The 15,053-nt window shown below is 35.9% G+C and overlaps 1 protein-coding gene across 3 annotated transcripts in view; it reads left to right on the top strand.

Moving 5' to 3' along the window:
* The window catches only part of LOC123558263 (meiosis-specific nuclear structural protein 1-like), a 43,263-nt gene continuing 28,210 nt past the window's right edge, over nucleotides 1-15,053 (top strand). For 2 of the 3 annotated variants that reach the window (XM_053543181.1, XM_053543183.1), the window contains exons 1-4: nucleotides 1-120; nucleotides 6,958-7,168; nucleotides 12,994-13,214; nucleotides 13,690-13,713. In XM_053543181.1, coding sequence (XP_053399156.1) covers nucleotides 62-120; nucleotides 6,958-7,168; nucleotides 12,994-13,214; nucleotides 13,690-13,713 — 515 coding nt within the window. In that variant the 5' untranslated portion in view covers nucleotides 1-61. The remainder of the gene's footprint in view (nucleotides 121-6,957; nucleotides 7,169-12,993; nucleotides 13,215-13,689; nucleotides 13,714-15,053) is intronic. The other variant, XM_053543182.1, reaches the window with a different exon arrangement.

Raw genomic sequence — 15,053 nt, 5'->3', positions numbered from 1 at the left:
ATTATATCTACCTTACTTCACGGTTGACTGTTTAACTTCCTTGTCGTAGAAATACAAGAAAATGGCTACGGCGTATTATGGTCAGGGATCGACCCCTTCAAGAAGCAGTGATTTAAAAAGGTTTGTTTTACTATCTTTGTAATAAATGATGTTTTGATCTTGTATCCAATGTATTTTGCTTTTTGTTAGGTGGCAGGGGAGCGGTTTCGTAGTTTGGCCCCTTTCGATTTTCGGTATAAACAGGACAGGGTAGATATAAAGGCATATCTATCTTACTGGTTATTTATCATTATTAATTCTTTAATATATCTGGGAAATGTGAAACGATTAATGATTCTACATGACGGGTGTTTTAAAATTCCTAGCTCCGTACTTCCGGTTGAGGCTTAAACATAAATATCAGAACAAAAAGTTGGCTAGATGCGCGGCTGTCATCCATCCACTTTTTTTCAAGTGAAAATTCGGGAAATAAAGTGGTGGTTGGCAGACACATTCCACACCACCTGGGTATGCATCTATGTTCGTACTATACATAATATGCTACGAAACTGGATTTAAAAATAGAAATGGATGAATGGCAGAGTTCAAAGTGAGGCCCGGTTAAGCTATTTTTGGTCTATAAAATTTGGGTGCTGTGGCCGATTTTCACTACATCTGGCGTGGAAAGCGACAGGTGCATAGGACCGGAGAGGCGTCCTTATGTAGTCTATAGTATCTGCAATGGTCCATAGTAGTTTCAAAGAAAAATAAGCCAAAACGAGATGTCTATGGATATTTCAACACTGGTACCCACACGGCAATGTGGAATTCGCAAATTTGCACTCCCCTGCCACCTTATTGACGTAAATCGAAAACGAAAGTAAACCAGTAAATTATGTATGAATTTTGTGTAAATTATAGAAATATGATAATAACCCTGGGCTGATAATGGTTGGAGGTTTTGAGTGAGAAATATACACTTCAGCGTGTGGTCGCTATAATCACACGGGCGATGTAAGTTTAAAGACATAAATACCAATACGACACATAAAATTCCTGTATTTACTTGCATAAAATGTTTGAATATTCAGGTGCATAACAACTTAAGGGCGTGCATTAAAGGTGGATAATCAGATTTTGGCAATTTAACGGACTTGTTCGAAACTTTAGCATCTGATCATTTACACTCATTTATGTTCACTTAACACTTAATACAAATTAGATTTTCACTGGAGGTATTTTTAAAATTTCATTTTCCTATCCTGGTTGCCCGACCAAGATAGTTATTTTATCATAAGTATAAATTTGATAAACATACTTTGCCTAAGGAAATGTGTAAATATTAGACATATTGTAATATATTTGTAAAATATTTGCATTAAAAATTATGTATTTAGATGGAATTCATTAGAAACGCAAGTTTGAAAAATTATTATTACCTCCCTTTGCCTATCTTGGTTGCGCAACCAAGATAGATTGGAAATAAATGAATTCAGAAGCTACACACAGCTTTTAAACTTGCATTTTGGTTCAGATTGTTCAATAGTTGATATGTCTATCAAATGCAAATGTAAAACTAGACATTGTATCGAAATAAAAAGAAATACCCAGCTTTTTATATACTTTCATATTAAAGGGGAGTAATTACAAAATTTTATAAAAATAATAAAATATACATTTCAAATAGGAATCTAACCTTATGTAATCGGTCTTTTTGTTCCTTAAATAATTCTCTACCAGAATATACAAACAGTAAAAAATGTCATTAAATGTTGTTAAAATGTGATTGACCACCTTTAAAGCATCCTATTTTGAAAAACATGAGAATCTTAATGAAAAATAATCATGTCTTTCCTTTTATGATACTTTAACAAGGGTGCAGAATGTCACAATATACGCCCGTCACAGCAAATTTGTTTACACTAGCACCTGTATTTGCAAATGGAATTTTAATTTTCTAGTTGTTTACAATGTTGTTTTTTTTTAGAATTATTGTAATCTTTATTTTTCTAAGTCCACAAAAAAATCCTTACCAGGTAGAGATACCTTAAATACACCCAAAATTTGAAAGTTAACATCAATGTGTACCACAGAAAGTGGTCTTGGTTTTTCCCTACGGTCAATTATAAAAAAGTTACATGTAAGTTATTTATAGTAACAACTAAGGGAGTTAATCTTTAAAGTGAAAAAAAAAAAAAAAAAAAAAAAATCGAAAAAATAAATATTAACAAGTCCACACAAAAATCTTACAGGTGAGATAGCTCAAATACACCTAGAAATTGGATGTAACATGCATGTTGTACTACAGAAAAGTAGGTCTCGTTTTTCCCTACGGACTTGTATGAAAAAGTTACATTATAAGCTATTTATAGTAACAGCAAGGGATGTATTAAATAGAAGGGACCAGTGCATGACACTCCGTTCTCATGATGTGTACAATGTGCCAAGTTACATCAAAATCCTCCATGCATGAAGAAGAAATGCTCCAGACAAAGTCATTCTTGTATCTGACCTTTGACCTTTAGTGTGACCTTGACCTTAGACGAGGGACTGGTTCTTGCGCATGACACTCGTCTCATGCTTGTGAACATTGGTGCCAAGTTGTATCAAAATCCTCAATGCATGAAGAAGAATGCTCGGACAAAGTTTTCATTTTGTATCCTTTGACCTCTAAGTGTGACCTTGACCTTACCTGGGACCTGGTTCTTGCGGGATGACATCCGTCTCATGATGGTGAACAATTTGCCAAGCTACATCAAAGTCCTTTCATGCATGAAGAAGATATGCTCGGACAAGTTTCATTCTTGTATCCTTTGACTCTAAGTGTGACCCTTTACCCTTAGACCTAGGAACCTGGTTTGCGCATGACACTCCCTCTCATTATGGTGAACAAACTGTCCAAGCTACATCAAATCTTCCATGCATGAAGAAGATATGCTCGGACAAAGTCATTCTTGAATTTTTCATTCTTGTATCTTTGACCTTAAGTGTGACCTTGACCTAGACTAGGACCTGGTTTTTGCGCATGATCATCCGTCTCATGATGATGAACAATTGTGCCAACTTTCATCAAAATCCCTCCATACATGAAGAAGATATGCTCTGACAAAGTCAATCTTGGGATTTTGACTTTGACTCTAAGTGTGACCTTGACTTAGACCTAGGGACCTGGTTCTTGGCATGACACTCCGTTCATGATGGTGAACAACTGTGCAAGTTTCATCAAAATCCCTCCATGGCATGTAGAAGATATGCTCCGGACAATGGTCTCTGGACGCCGCCACCCGCCGCCCGCCAGCCATCGCCGCCAGGGCTTCCATATACGTCCGTTTTCAAACGGGCGTATAAAATGTTTTAGTACATCTTATTTAAATAGAATGTTATTATGTTGCACACTCAGGGCCGAATAATGATGGGATGAAAACAAATTAGAATCACACGGTTTATGGTATGGATTTTATAAAAACGCGGTTTGATTATGTATATATCTAATAATTCAGAATGGCTTCTGCATCTATAAATCTGGTAAAATAAATGAATATATACTGTTAAAAAGATTGTTCAGGGGCATACCATCTCAGGGATTATAATATATTTCAGCCCGCTCGCTTAGCTCAATAGGGAGAGCGCAGACATACGGATCGCAGGGTCTTGAGGCGATCCCCGGGCGGGGCGCTATATGTTCTCCGTGACGATTTGATAAAAGACATTGTGTCCTCCGCCTCTGGTTTGCAGTTACTTGCGATGAACAGGTTTATACTAAACACTGGTTGGGTTCACTGCCCGCCGTTACATAACTGAAATACTGTTGGAAAACGGTGTTAAACCCAAAACAAACAAACAAACAAATATATATTGATAAAATTGTGATTTTTATTCTAAAAATATATAATTATTCTATATAAGTTCTTTGAGTATTTAGGGGCGTTTACAGCACCCAAGTAAATTTCAAATGCTTTTTGAAGAAGTGTTACAAAATCTATGAATCCGTTGTTGCCTAAAGGTTTAGAAAAATGAGTTTTAAGACTTATTTAAGTAAATGATATATCTTTTTATATAGAAATGATTTCTGCATCCGCTAGAAATCAATATTCGGGTATTTAGACACATAGCAACACAGAGCATTTAAACAACATATTTTGAATAAAATCAAATTGCAATAAACAGGTTATAGTATAACCGTTATAATCACACGGGTGTAGCGCATCTAGATGTTTACAACTACATTCTGCATTTAATGACATAAAATACTTATGTATTTAGAGGCGTGTCAACACATGGTATTACCTTGAAATAAAATCAAATTATAGTACAAAAAGTCGTGGTATAGTGGACGCAACTTGACCCCGATGGTTGACCTTTGTATTATAATACATAATGAGGCACAACTTATTATTGAAAAGGAGTGTACGTAAAACACGAGCTGCACGCAAAAATGGAAATATAAATTTGTGTGAATATAAATTAGTGTATTGGAAATTTTTAACTGATGAAATGTAAGTATACATACTTTGATACTGCACTGTGTACAAACTTATTCTATATAAATATACACGGCTACCCTAATGTCCCCTTATTTCTACAATGAAATAATCGATATGAATAATCAGGCTAAGGTCAACCATCGCGGTCAAGTTGCGATTACTATACGTGCATGGTACAATAGATTTCTACATATTACAAATATGTGTGTACTTAAGACCTAAAAAATATTCTTTGTTCCCGGTAACATGCTCAAAAAAATTAGGGTAGGTAGGTCGGATTTTTTTTTTTAATTTCTTTTTATTAAGGGAGACTTTTCGGAAATTATTTTTTGTCAAAAAATGAATACAAATAACGGGTTTATGCATTTAGAGCATCAGTAAGTTGGTTTTTAACATCACTGACAATGTTTAAAGCATAATAAGTGCAATTTTGCAACTTTTTGTCGAAAAGTTGAAATAATTATTCTTCAAGGCCATAAAAACATTTCGGGTCGGGCCAAACATTTAGGGTAGGTCGGGATACCGGAAACAAACAATTTTTTACGCCATAGTATTCAGGCGCATAGCAACATATAGGTGCACCTTCAAACAAGATAATATCAAAGGATTTCAAATTATATCTTTAATTTTAGGGTATGATTTTATACATAGATACTTGTATGCTACAGATAAATATTCCTGAATGAATTCTGCATCTACTGGGTATTTAGGCACGTAGCAACACAGGGTTGTACCTTGAAACAACATTTTTGAATAAAAAGTACAGTTTAAAAAAAGATGTGTTATAACCGTTATTGTATTCCCTCTTAGGGAAATGACACAAACATAATAACAGACATATTGTTTTAAACTATGTATGTTATCATTTCGTCCGTTTCATCAATCTTCTGCCTAGATTCCTGCAGAATGTTTAAGAAATAATTTATAGCAAAAGAGTGTTTTAACACTATTTATGCACGATGGGCGGTTATACGTCGGGCGTAATAATTTCACGAGGGCGCAGCACTTAATCTGAAACAGTAGATAAAATATAGTAGCGCTCTTTCTTGGTTGCAACTAAAACATGGACGTCACCGCACGTTAACATAACATCATTCTAGCGTAAGAATGTTTTAACGCAGAAAAGCATATTAGAATTGATTGTATAAAATGATCTGCCTCATCTTATGCGGTGCTTATCTTAGAGTCGTATATGAATTGCTCGTTACCAGTTAACATGCTTAAAACTTAATTCATTTGTTCGAAAATGGAATTTCGACTTAACATTTCTACATCACGGTAGCATGTTAACCTGTCTGTGAGCATAGAAGTTTTTTTTACTTTGCTAAAAGGTTTATACTATCATACTATGCTCCGTTTTTTTAACTGTTTTGAATTTTACCGATCACCAAATTAGGTTTCGCCCGTGGTGTCCGTTGAACCGGCCTGGAACTATGTCGCCGCTCAGCGTGAATCTCTAGAACTTATTTCTTGTCGTCAAAAATACATTATCATTATTATCATTATTATTATTATTCTTATACCACATTTATATAGCACCTTTTCATGAACATGTACACGTTCAAAAGTGTTGTACAGAATTAATTGCAAACAATACAAACAAATATGCATTCAACACAAACAAAAATGCATTCCGCATTAACAAAAACCATGAATGTAAAACATGTAGATAAAACAAGACAAACAAACAGACATATTCAAAAGTATTTTAGTGACTCTAGGATAAAATACTGCATTTTTTTTTATTTTGTAACATATCTCGAATCGCTCGAGCATTCAAAACAAATTGAGTAATAACGCATGGACACATTTACCCCGATATAGATGTACAGCGGACTAAATCAAATTCACAAAACAAAGCGCCATGCATGAACTCTTCTTTTTGTACAGGTTTTCTATCTCTGCCAGAGACCGCCTCGGTAGCCTAGTGGTAGAGCGTCCGCGGGCGGGAGGTCGTGGATTCAATCCCCGGCTGCGTGTTACCAAAGACGTAAAAAATGGTATTAGCAGCTTCCTCGCTTGGCGCTCAGCATTAAGGGGATATTGCTATGACTGGTCAGCCCGGTGTCAGAATAATGTGACTGGAAGGGGTGTCATGCCACGTGTCTACGGCGTGATATTCCAGTGAGGCAGAACTATAAAGTTGGGCATTGTGCTCACTGCTACAAGTAGACACCGTCGTTAATATGACTGAAAAATTGTTGAAAAAGACGTTAAACCCGAACACACACACGCACGCACGCACGCCGCACGCACGCACGCACGTACACATAAACACTTCCACCAGAGATAGATCTTATACTGATAAAGCGTTTCGTATTAAAATACAGCTAAGCAATATATTTTAAGAACTATTGACGTTCTAAATACACTATCTGTTATAAACTGGAATCTGTCTATAGGCCTATCTGTGTTTTGTTTGCATGCTTGTACCTGATTAAAAGATAAGAATGGTCAATGAAAACTAACACAATATACACATACTAATTTTCAGTAACGCCTATAAAGAACCGTACAACCATGAGGCAGAGACATTACTTGTTCAAACAAAACTTGCCTACGAAGCTGCAAAGGTTGTCGGCAAAGAACAGAAGAACATTGAAAGGAAAATGAAGAAGGAACTCAGTAAAGAGCTTCCTGGGTGTATCAACAAGTATAATAACGGCATAAAAGAAATTAAAGATGCATTTGCCCGGATCGGAGATGTAAGTACCATATCAAAGTACTTAGATGCATTTAGAAAATTGCAATATGACTTTATAAAGATATGTGCCTAATTCATACTGTTTGTAGGAAATGAACTGTTACACTATTCATTAAAACCTCAAAGTGGTTATCTCTGGGCGCGGGTATAAGCCTGAACTAAATTTTTGAAGGTTGACAGACAACGACACACGGTCAATATACGTGTTGTATAAACTAGTATAGATCTATCTTTAATTACGGTACACAATAAGTCAATGGCAGTAATGACAATAACAATTATAACGGTTATCTGAAAATATCAAATGCTACAATGCAGTTATGTAGAAAATTTAACATGAAATATAACAATTTACTGCAATTAAATGAGCCGCGCCATGAGAAAACCAACATAGTGCATTTGCGACCAGCATCGATCCAGACCAGCCTGTGCATGCGCGCAGTCTGGGCAGGATCCATTCTGTTCGCTAACAGTTTTTCTAATTGCAATAGGCTTTGAAAGCAATTATATAGATATTTATCATGTCCATGTACCAATACTTCAGCAATAAATAAATAAAAAAATCAACACCAATATATCAATATACCTTAGAGTCGGAGAAATATGTACATAACAATAAAGATATCATCTGTCTATCCCCGAAAACGTAGCTATAACAGTGACATAGAAATATCCTCCTAGTATAAATCTCCTTATTACTGAAGTTAGCGGGCTTCCTGAATATGCATGCGTGACGTTTCTTGACTATTGTCCCGTAACATATACATTTTATGGAATGTTTCTCATTTAAAAGTCGGCTTCCAAACAATAGAGCGCAGATGTAGCAAAATGGCCAGTCAGGTGTAATATGTATAAGATGGACTTAAATGGACTTCCCACCGCTGAAGGAACCGTTCGTCGGAGATCATTTAAAACCGGTACGGTCGTACATCATTTTAATTGCATATGAAACACTTTGTGTTAACAAACACATCTTGGTTATTGGTCTAACCTTTTATGAACCATTTACCCTTTCCCTACAACTTGTACAAAGTCGCACAAGCCCATCTCGTCCTTTATTTCCCTCAGCTTCCTTTCTCCTGCTGTCAGATTTTAGTTCCGTTGTCCAAGTCGACGACCCTATTTCATGTACGCACGTATTTGAGTGTACTATATACTGAACATTCAATGCTTGCGTACACTCAATGCAGGGGATTTAATGCCGACCTCCAGGTCGACCGAAACGGATTGCAAACCGCTGTAATGCACATATGAATGAGTTTGATGATTTTAATTTCAGTGTTACCCTGGTAGTCAGACAAGTCAGGTAATGGTACCTTTTGAAATATCCTACTACTCTTTCCGTACATAGAACCTGATCGTTTGTTTTCAACGTATGTAAACGGCGTTTTGTCTGGCATAAATATCTGCCTAAAATTGTCCCGCCTGTTGATTTCCGGGTTGTTGTTATCGTAACTTTCAAACAACTCATCTGCTCAATGAAGACTTGGATGTTCGTAAACTTTGAACTATCTAATCTCTCGTATGATAAGAGAGCAAGTATGATGTGCGCAAATGTGTTAAGTTTTGTAATAAAAATCCTAGTAATAGAGTGATCGCTTGGAAAATAATGGGATACTTGACATCATTGTATAACGTCTAGCTACATTCAGTAGACCTTACGTATAAACGAACCTTAATTTGACGACCGAAAGTGTTCGAGTCATCAGTGCCAACATGTTTTATATCATTGTCTTAATCATTGAACGTAAACAGCCAACCAACGGCACGTTGTAATGTATGCTAGTCAGCATACTAATTAACCAAAGCAGGTAACCTAAGGTACGTTGTAATTTATGCCAGTTAGCAAATAAATTTACTTTATAGATAGACTATCCAGTCCCGTATCATGCTTATATTGTGTCGCGTGCGTACTAAGCACGGACTTTATTTCAGTGTTCGTTCTCTATGATGAATTGGTAGTCGCAGTACTTAAATTTTCGGCCAGTTCGAGCCTCCTTCCTTAAATAATTCTGGTCCATGTTGCAAGTTTATCTGTGTTGTAAGGGCGTAAGCCTCCAGACGAGAAGTCGTAAGTATTTATCTTGGTATGCATGTACTTCCAGTCGTCCGTCGTTGTGACGTCATGTATAATTGCCAGCTTGATAGCGACAAATGTCCTGAAATACATTTTCTCATTCTTGGATTAAACTAGCACAATAGAAGAATCAGTCAAGAAGAATTTTTCACTTATTTTCAAATCAAATTCTTGTGTCACTAACTGATGCAGTTTTACAGTCACTATTGCTGCTTCAAGCCAAGGCATTGACAAAGCCTTTATTGGTGCTAACATAAACTTTCCCAGGCGAGACTGCATTAGGCGTCGTATATCTTCACATGTACTGCAGACCCATAATTTAGGTAACATGCATCACCGAACGTGCGTAAGTTTAACATTGACAAAGTGTGGTCTGACTTAGTCGGCCAGAAACTCATATCAGCACTAATTTTAGCACAATTCAGGACGGCAATGTAACAAAATGGAAATTTTTCAACGTCGGCGTGTGATATTTTCTCATTCTACTGTAACATTTATCTGCATATATTCTGCTAAACCAACTTGGCAATAAGAGTCACAAGTGCAAATAATCCAAGCGGATCATACAACGAACTACGACTGACAGTATACACTTACTCGTACAGTTCTTCAACCGAAGCTTTTCATCTAACACCAGTTTATCCCTTTCTACGCATCATGTTCATTAATTAGGGCGCTCAAACTGTGGGTTATTCTTAAAACCAATCTTTGTAGACTATTCTGCCCTTTTCGTGATTGAAATCGAAACAGGCATTTTGATTATTGGGAATCCATTTAGCTAGCTTGAAATCACCTCGTGAAATGATATCCTAGAGGTCAGAAGAAAATCTTGTATACCTTGTGTCAGTTTCTGAGCAGAAGGTCATAATCATAGACGTTTCTTTCTGTCGTTGTCACGATATCTTTACTAAATGTCTCTGAGAGCTCCCTTGTACACCACACTTTAGACAGTATGCCGCGCAGCTATGCGATGACGTAGTTCTGAAGAAGTGAATGGTTATTCTAAACTGTTATCTGGCCACAGTAGAAATGGAAATGTATCCCTATCATTTTCACATACCCATACGTAAAAGGACATTGCCTCAGTATCGATTTCTAATGCCACAGGTTTCTCCCAAAAATGCAGCGGTACACCAACAAAGTTATTCATGAAATCAAGTCCTTGTAAAGTGTTTTCATTTAATGAAATACCTCGGAGTCAAACCCTTCTTTTACCTTGTCTGAGGACTGGGTGATATGGAAGTTATACCCCTTCCGGATTTGTATTAATCAGTGTTGTTCAGTATCGTAAAAACATTTAATCGTATTTCTCTGTAAATAGTAGCTTTATATAACTTTCAAGGTTTTGGTGTTATTTCCCAAGTCTTGTAGAAACCATCGATCTATATCTGACAGGAATACGTTCTTGTCTCACCACGGCATGCTTGGTTTGTTGTGTTCGTCATCATTTTATGTTGTACTTTCCGTCACTGACATTGTAGTACAATCATTTTTTGACATGCTTGTTATATCAGTAGGAAAATAAGTTTCCTACTCTCACAGTCTATTCCTGTACAATAAGGTACGATTAGGTCTGTTGAAACGGTGAAACAGTTTTCCCTGTCATGCTACATATACAAGGGAAAACCTTTCAAAGGGCGAAATACATAAAATAATTCTAAAACATGTTGAAATTTTAACAAATCATTGATGCTTTTGAGATGCTGAAATATGTTGGCTAACAGCTGGCATGGGCCAAGAGACAGGTGACAGTTCCCGGTTCCATGTGTCTGATGATTTGTCCAGTTTTTGATGTTGAAGAAAGGCCCGAGGTTCCACTTAGATCTATCGGAAATCTAGGTAGAACCATTGACTTTCCGTAAGCCTACTGGATGGCTTCCAGCTGGATGGTTTTCTCACATGAAAATTAATGATAAATTCTATACCCATACAAGGTTTCTAAGCCTCGTCGGTGGTGAAGGGGATGAGGGTTGGGGGTTGGGTGGTAGGCAAATGATCCAAAGTCAGCGACTTTAAGCGCCCACTACAGATGTTGTTTATGTACGATGAAACAGGGAAAGGCTTGAATAACCATTTAGATCGTCTATCTTTATTTATCCGTAAGAAGAATGTCATAAAGGTACTGATACCTTTGATAGTACAAATTAGTACAGGTGTTTCTTATTTATTTTTAAATTAGAAATACCTTCAAACCTTTCTTCTCATAGGTTTATAAGGTCCTCATCCATTTTGATTCGAATGGGGGCGCTTGGCTTCCGTTAGGATTTGCTAGAGCTAAATTTAGTGCTATTGTGATCACCTCCGCCTGCCCGCCAATACCTTTTTCTCAGGAAGATAATGAAACGTTGCCGTTATGTCCTTCAGTTTTTTTTACCAAAGTTGTTCAAAGAATTTTGGTTGCCATGGCAAAGGAAAAAGGAGTTAAAAACTGTCTTCTCAGAATTTTCAAACTAATTTGATAGAATGTTCCTTGTATGACTATCGAAAAAGCATTGTCGCTAGAGGGCGTGGTTCCTTTTCCCCATTTTGACTGCACTAAGTTTGGCGGTAGTTTATTTTGGTTGTTTCGGCTGTACTGTTTGAGAGCGCCAAAGTAATTCCATTGTCAAAATCATGTACAAAAGTTATGAATAAAAGAACTGAATAATCAAACGAACTTTTTAACTACGTGCACATAAATACGGATGGAAAACTTTTTGAAAGAAAATTACTAAAGTTTAGGATAACAGCTCTTGCATAAACATATCTAACTTATACTAGTAATGTGGATGTTCCCCTTTAATGGCGTTCTCTAATTTAAATTAAGCTATTATTCCTTGGTATTTGAACATGTAATGGATTTAAATTTTGGCAGATTATGGTCTTGAGCGCCAAAATCTGTCAACGCCAATAAAACAGACATTGACAAAAATTGCCAAATGACATAAAATCCGCCAAATTAAGTACTTGGTCAGTATATAGCAGGAAATTTGAAAAAAAAAATCTTCAGAAACTGTTTGCTTATAATAATTTGATAGAAAAAATTTCATTGTCTGACAATATCAAGTGTGTTCAGATTTTTCTAATTCCTGAAAAAAAAAATAAAAAAAAAAAATGACGGCCGCCAGGGGTTGTGGTCACTTTTCCCTTTATGTATTTTGTGAAAACTTCAACCAAATCTTCCTATGGGTAAGTCCTGTGCCGATTTTCAAATATTTTTATGCAAATACCATGGATTTTATAGAACAGATAGCAATTCATTGAAAAACGGCAATAACTGTCTTGCACTTAATATATCACAACTTTTTGTGTGTGCATTTATTTCCTTAGTTAGATCATTTATAAAAAAAAATGCGGTCATTGTCTTGTCCAGAAGTTCTTGAAAAAAAACTGTTTTCGAAACACCTTGGGATGAGAGTCAGAACAAAAAAATAGTTTAATCGGAATACAGACTGTTAATTTCATTATTTTCTTAGTTTGATACACGATTAACTATTTGCAAAATAACATGCAAACATATCATAAAGTGAAACGCATTTTATTCACCTTTGCTGTGACGTTATGATGTTGCAGCTGCCGTTATGATGTATCACTACGCTGGCGAGATGGGTCAATTATGTTAAAAAGACATCATATAAAAATACAGAACACTTATGAAACATCAGATTTTACACCTAAACCCGAGGCTACACGACTCGTGAAAATACTGTTTGAGGTGTTCACTCGACGAAAGAAAGATTTACATTTAAACACTACTCCGTTTATTACAGATCGTAAACAGCGATAAAGAAGACTACAGATTTGCGGATCAGATTAGAGGCGTGGACAGACGAAGACCAGTTTTTTGGAAAAAGAAAAAGGAGCATGAAAGATCAAGGGTAGAAGAAACATTTACAGGCCACCAATCGGAATCTTTTCTTTGTTTAAATAAGGATGGAGAAATCAAACAACTTCAGGACAAAATTAATGAACTTCAAGACAGTTTGGAAAAGTATGTTATTTTGATCATTAGGTAAAAGTAGATTGAAAAAAAAACCAAATGATTGCGAACAAAATAGTTCCATTTTTTATTCAAACATTCGAATACGTACATCTACGGACTTCCGTAAAGAGAAACTAGTGATAGAAATACATTAAGAAGCGCTTCATTTGAAACATCTGGGTACGATGACTGTCAAGCAAGCATAATTTGAAAAAAGGGAAATGACAAAAAATGATTCCGTTTGATATGTATTCAATATTGATTAATTTCTAAACAATTTTATGTTAGGTTGAGACATTCATATGTATCTCATACTCTCACATATCGCAAAACTGCCCTAATCAGTATACTAGATTTATTTGGGATAGGTGTCAGAGCAATGGAATTGGTAGTGTTAGAAATGAAACACGAAAATACATACTCTGAATATTAATAGTTACTGCAATAGCGAGAATTCCTTTTCATTTCTTCTTTTTGTTTTTAGAAACAAAAAGGATTATGAATATGAGTAAGTAATTTTAAGACATAAAAAGTATTACAACATTATCAGTTGTGAGCTTTCAGAAATGACAATATAAATATCAGAATTTATCATTTAATAATCATACTAATATAAATATTGCAAGTATAATCTGCACAATAGAACCAACATCTTATGATATGTTTTAATATTTCCTTGGTATGATATTTGCAATTAAAATGTTCGCATCCGTTCATTCGTCATGTGCTAATTAAATTCTTGCATTTTTTACTTGTCCTACTACTGTAAACAGTATCTACATCGTCTATTGTCTAAGAATGCGAATCATTTGATTTATTTCAACTTTATCAAGGACAAAACATTCTATGGTTTCATAGGTTTGTTTCTGTAGGTGTAGGGTAGTGGAGGGTATCTGTTTGTTAATATGTTATCTGGGTGAAATTTCGGATTTTCAGAACTATGAAAAAGCAATCTTCTTATACTGTCGTCTGATGAATATCGTTCGGGAATATGTAATCAAGTACAATTTGTCCACATTAGTCCATTGCATTAAGTAGGATTATAATCAAGTTTTTTGTTTCAGTTTAAATCAAGTCATTCGATCAAAGGATGAGCTTGAAAAGCAGTATCAGTCTGAAAAACAACATATTCAGCGGTAGTACGAAAAGGAATTGCACGCTTTGAGAAGATAGTAAATGCTTATATAAATTTTGATATAACGTCAGAATATGCCATTTTCTCTAAATACATCTTTCTATTGATGATTTGCATATCCAATTCATTTTAGCATTGCTTCTGATTTGCTGAAACAGGTCACGTCTTTAAGCCACTTTTCAATGTTTTATATCATGGAAACTACTGCTTAGTTTCCTTCGAATGATAGAATAAGGTCGTAAAACTAGGCTTACATCTTTGCAAAGTAATTCATAGCTGGCAACGGGCTATCCATGCTTATTTTTTTTTTTGATTTAGCGTCGCACCGACATATGATAGGTCATATGGCGACTTTCCAGCTTTAATGGTGGTGGAAGACCCAAGGTGCCCCTACGTGCATTATTTCATAACGAGCGGGCACCTGGGTAGAACCACTGACCTTCCGTAAGTCAGCTGTATGGCTTCCTCACATGAAGAATTCAACGCCTCGAGTGAGGCTCGAACTCACATCGATGAAGGGCAAGTGATTTTAAGTCAGCGACCTTAACCACTCGGCCACGGAGGCCCCCTATCCATGCTTATATTAAGCTGAAACAAGACACATGATCCAGCACAGATACCCGCAATATTCTCTGAATATATCACATTGCTATTTAATAAATGTTTTTACCAAAATAAATGCCTTAGGTCCAAATATAAAAATAGATAAGTAC

The sequence above is a fragment of the Mercenaria mercenaria genome, chromosome 5 (genome assembly GCF_021730395.1).
Source record: "Mercenaria mercenaria strain notata chromosome 5, MADL_Memer_1, whole genome shotgun sequence".
Taxonomy (NCBI): domain Eukaryota; kingdom Metazoa; phylum Mollusca; class Bivalvia; order Venerida; family Veneridae; genus Mercenaria; species Mercenaria mercenaria.
Note: the sequence above shows the minus strand (reverse complement) of the source record. Positions and strands in the feature narration are given on the sequence as shown.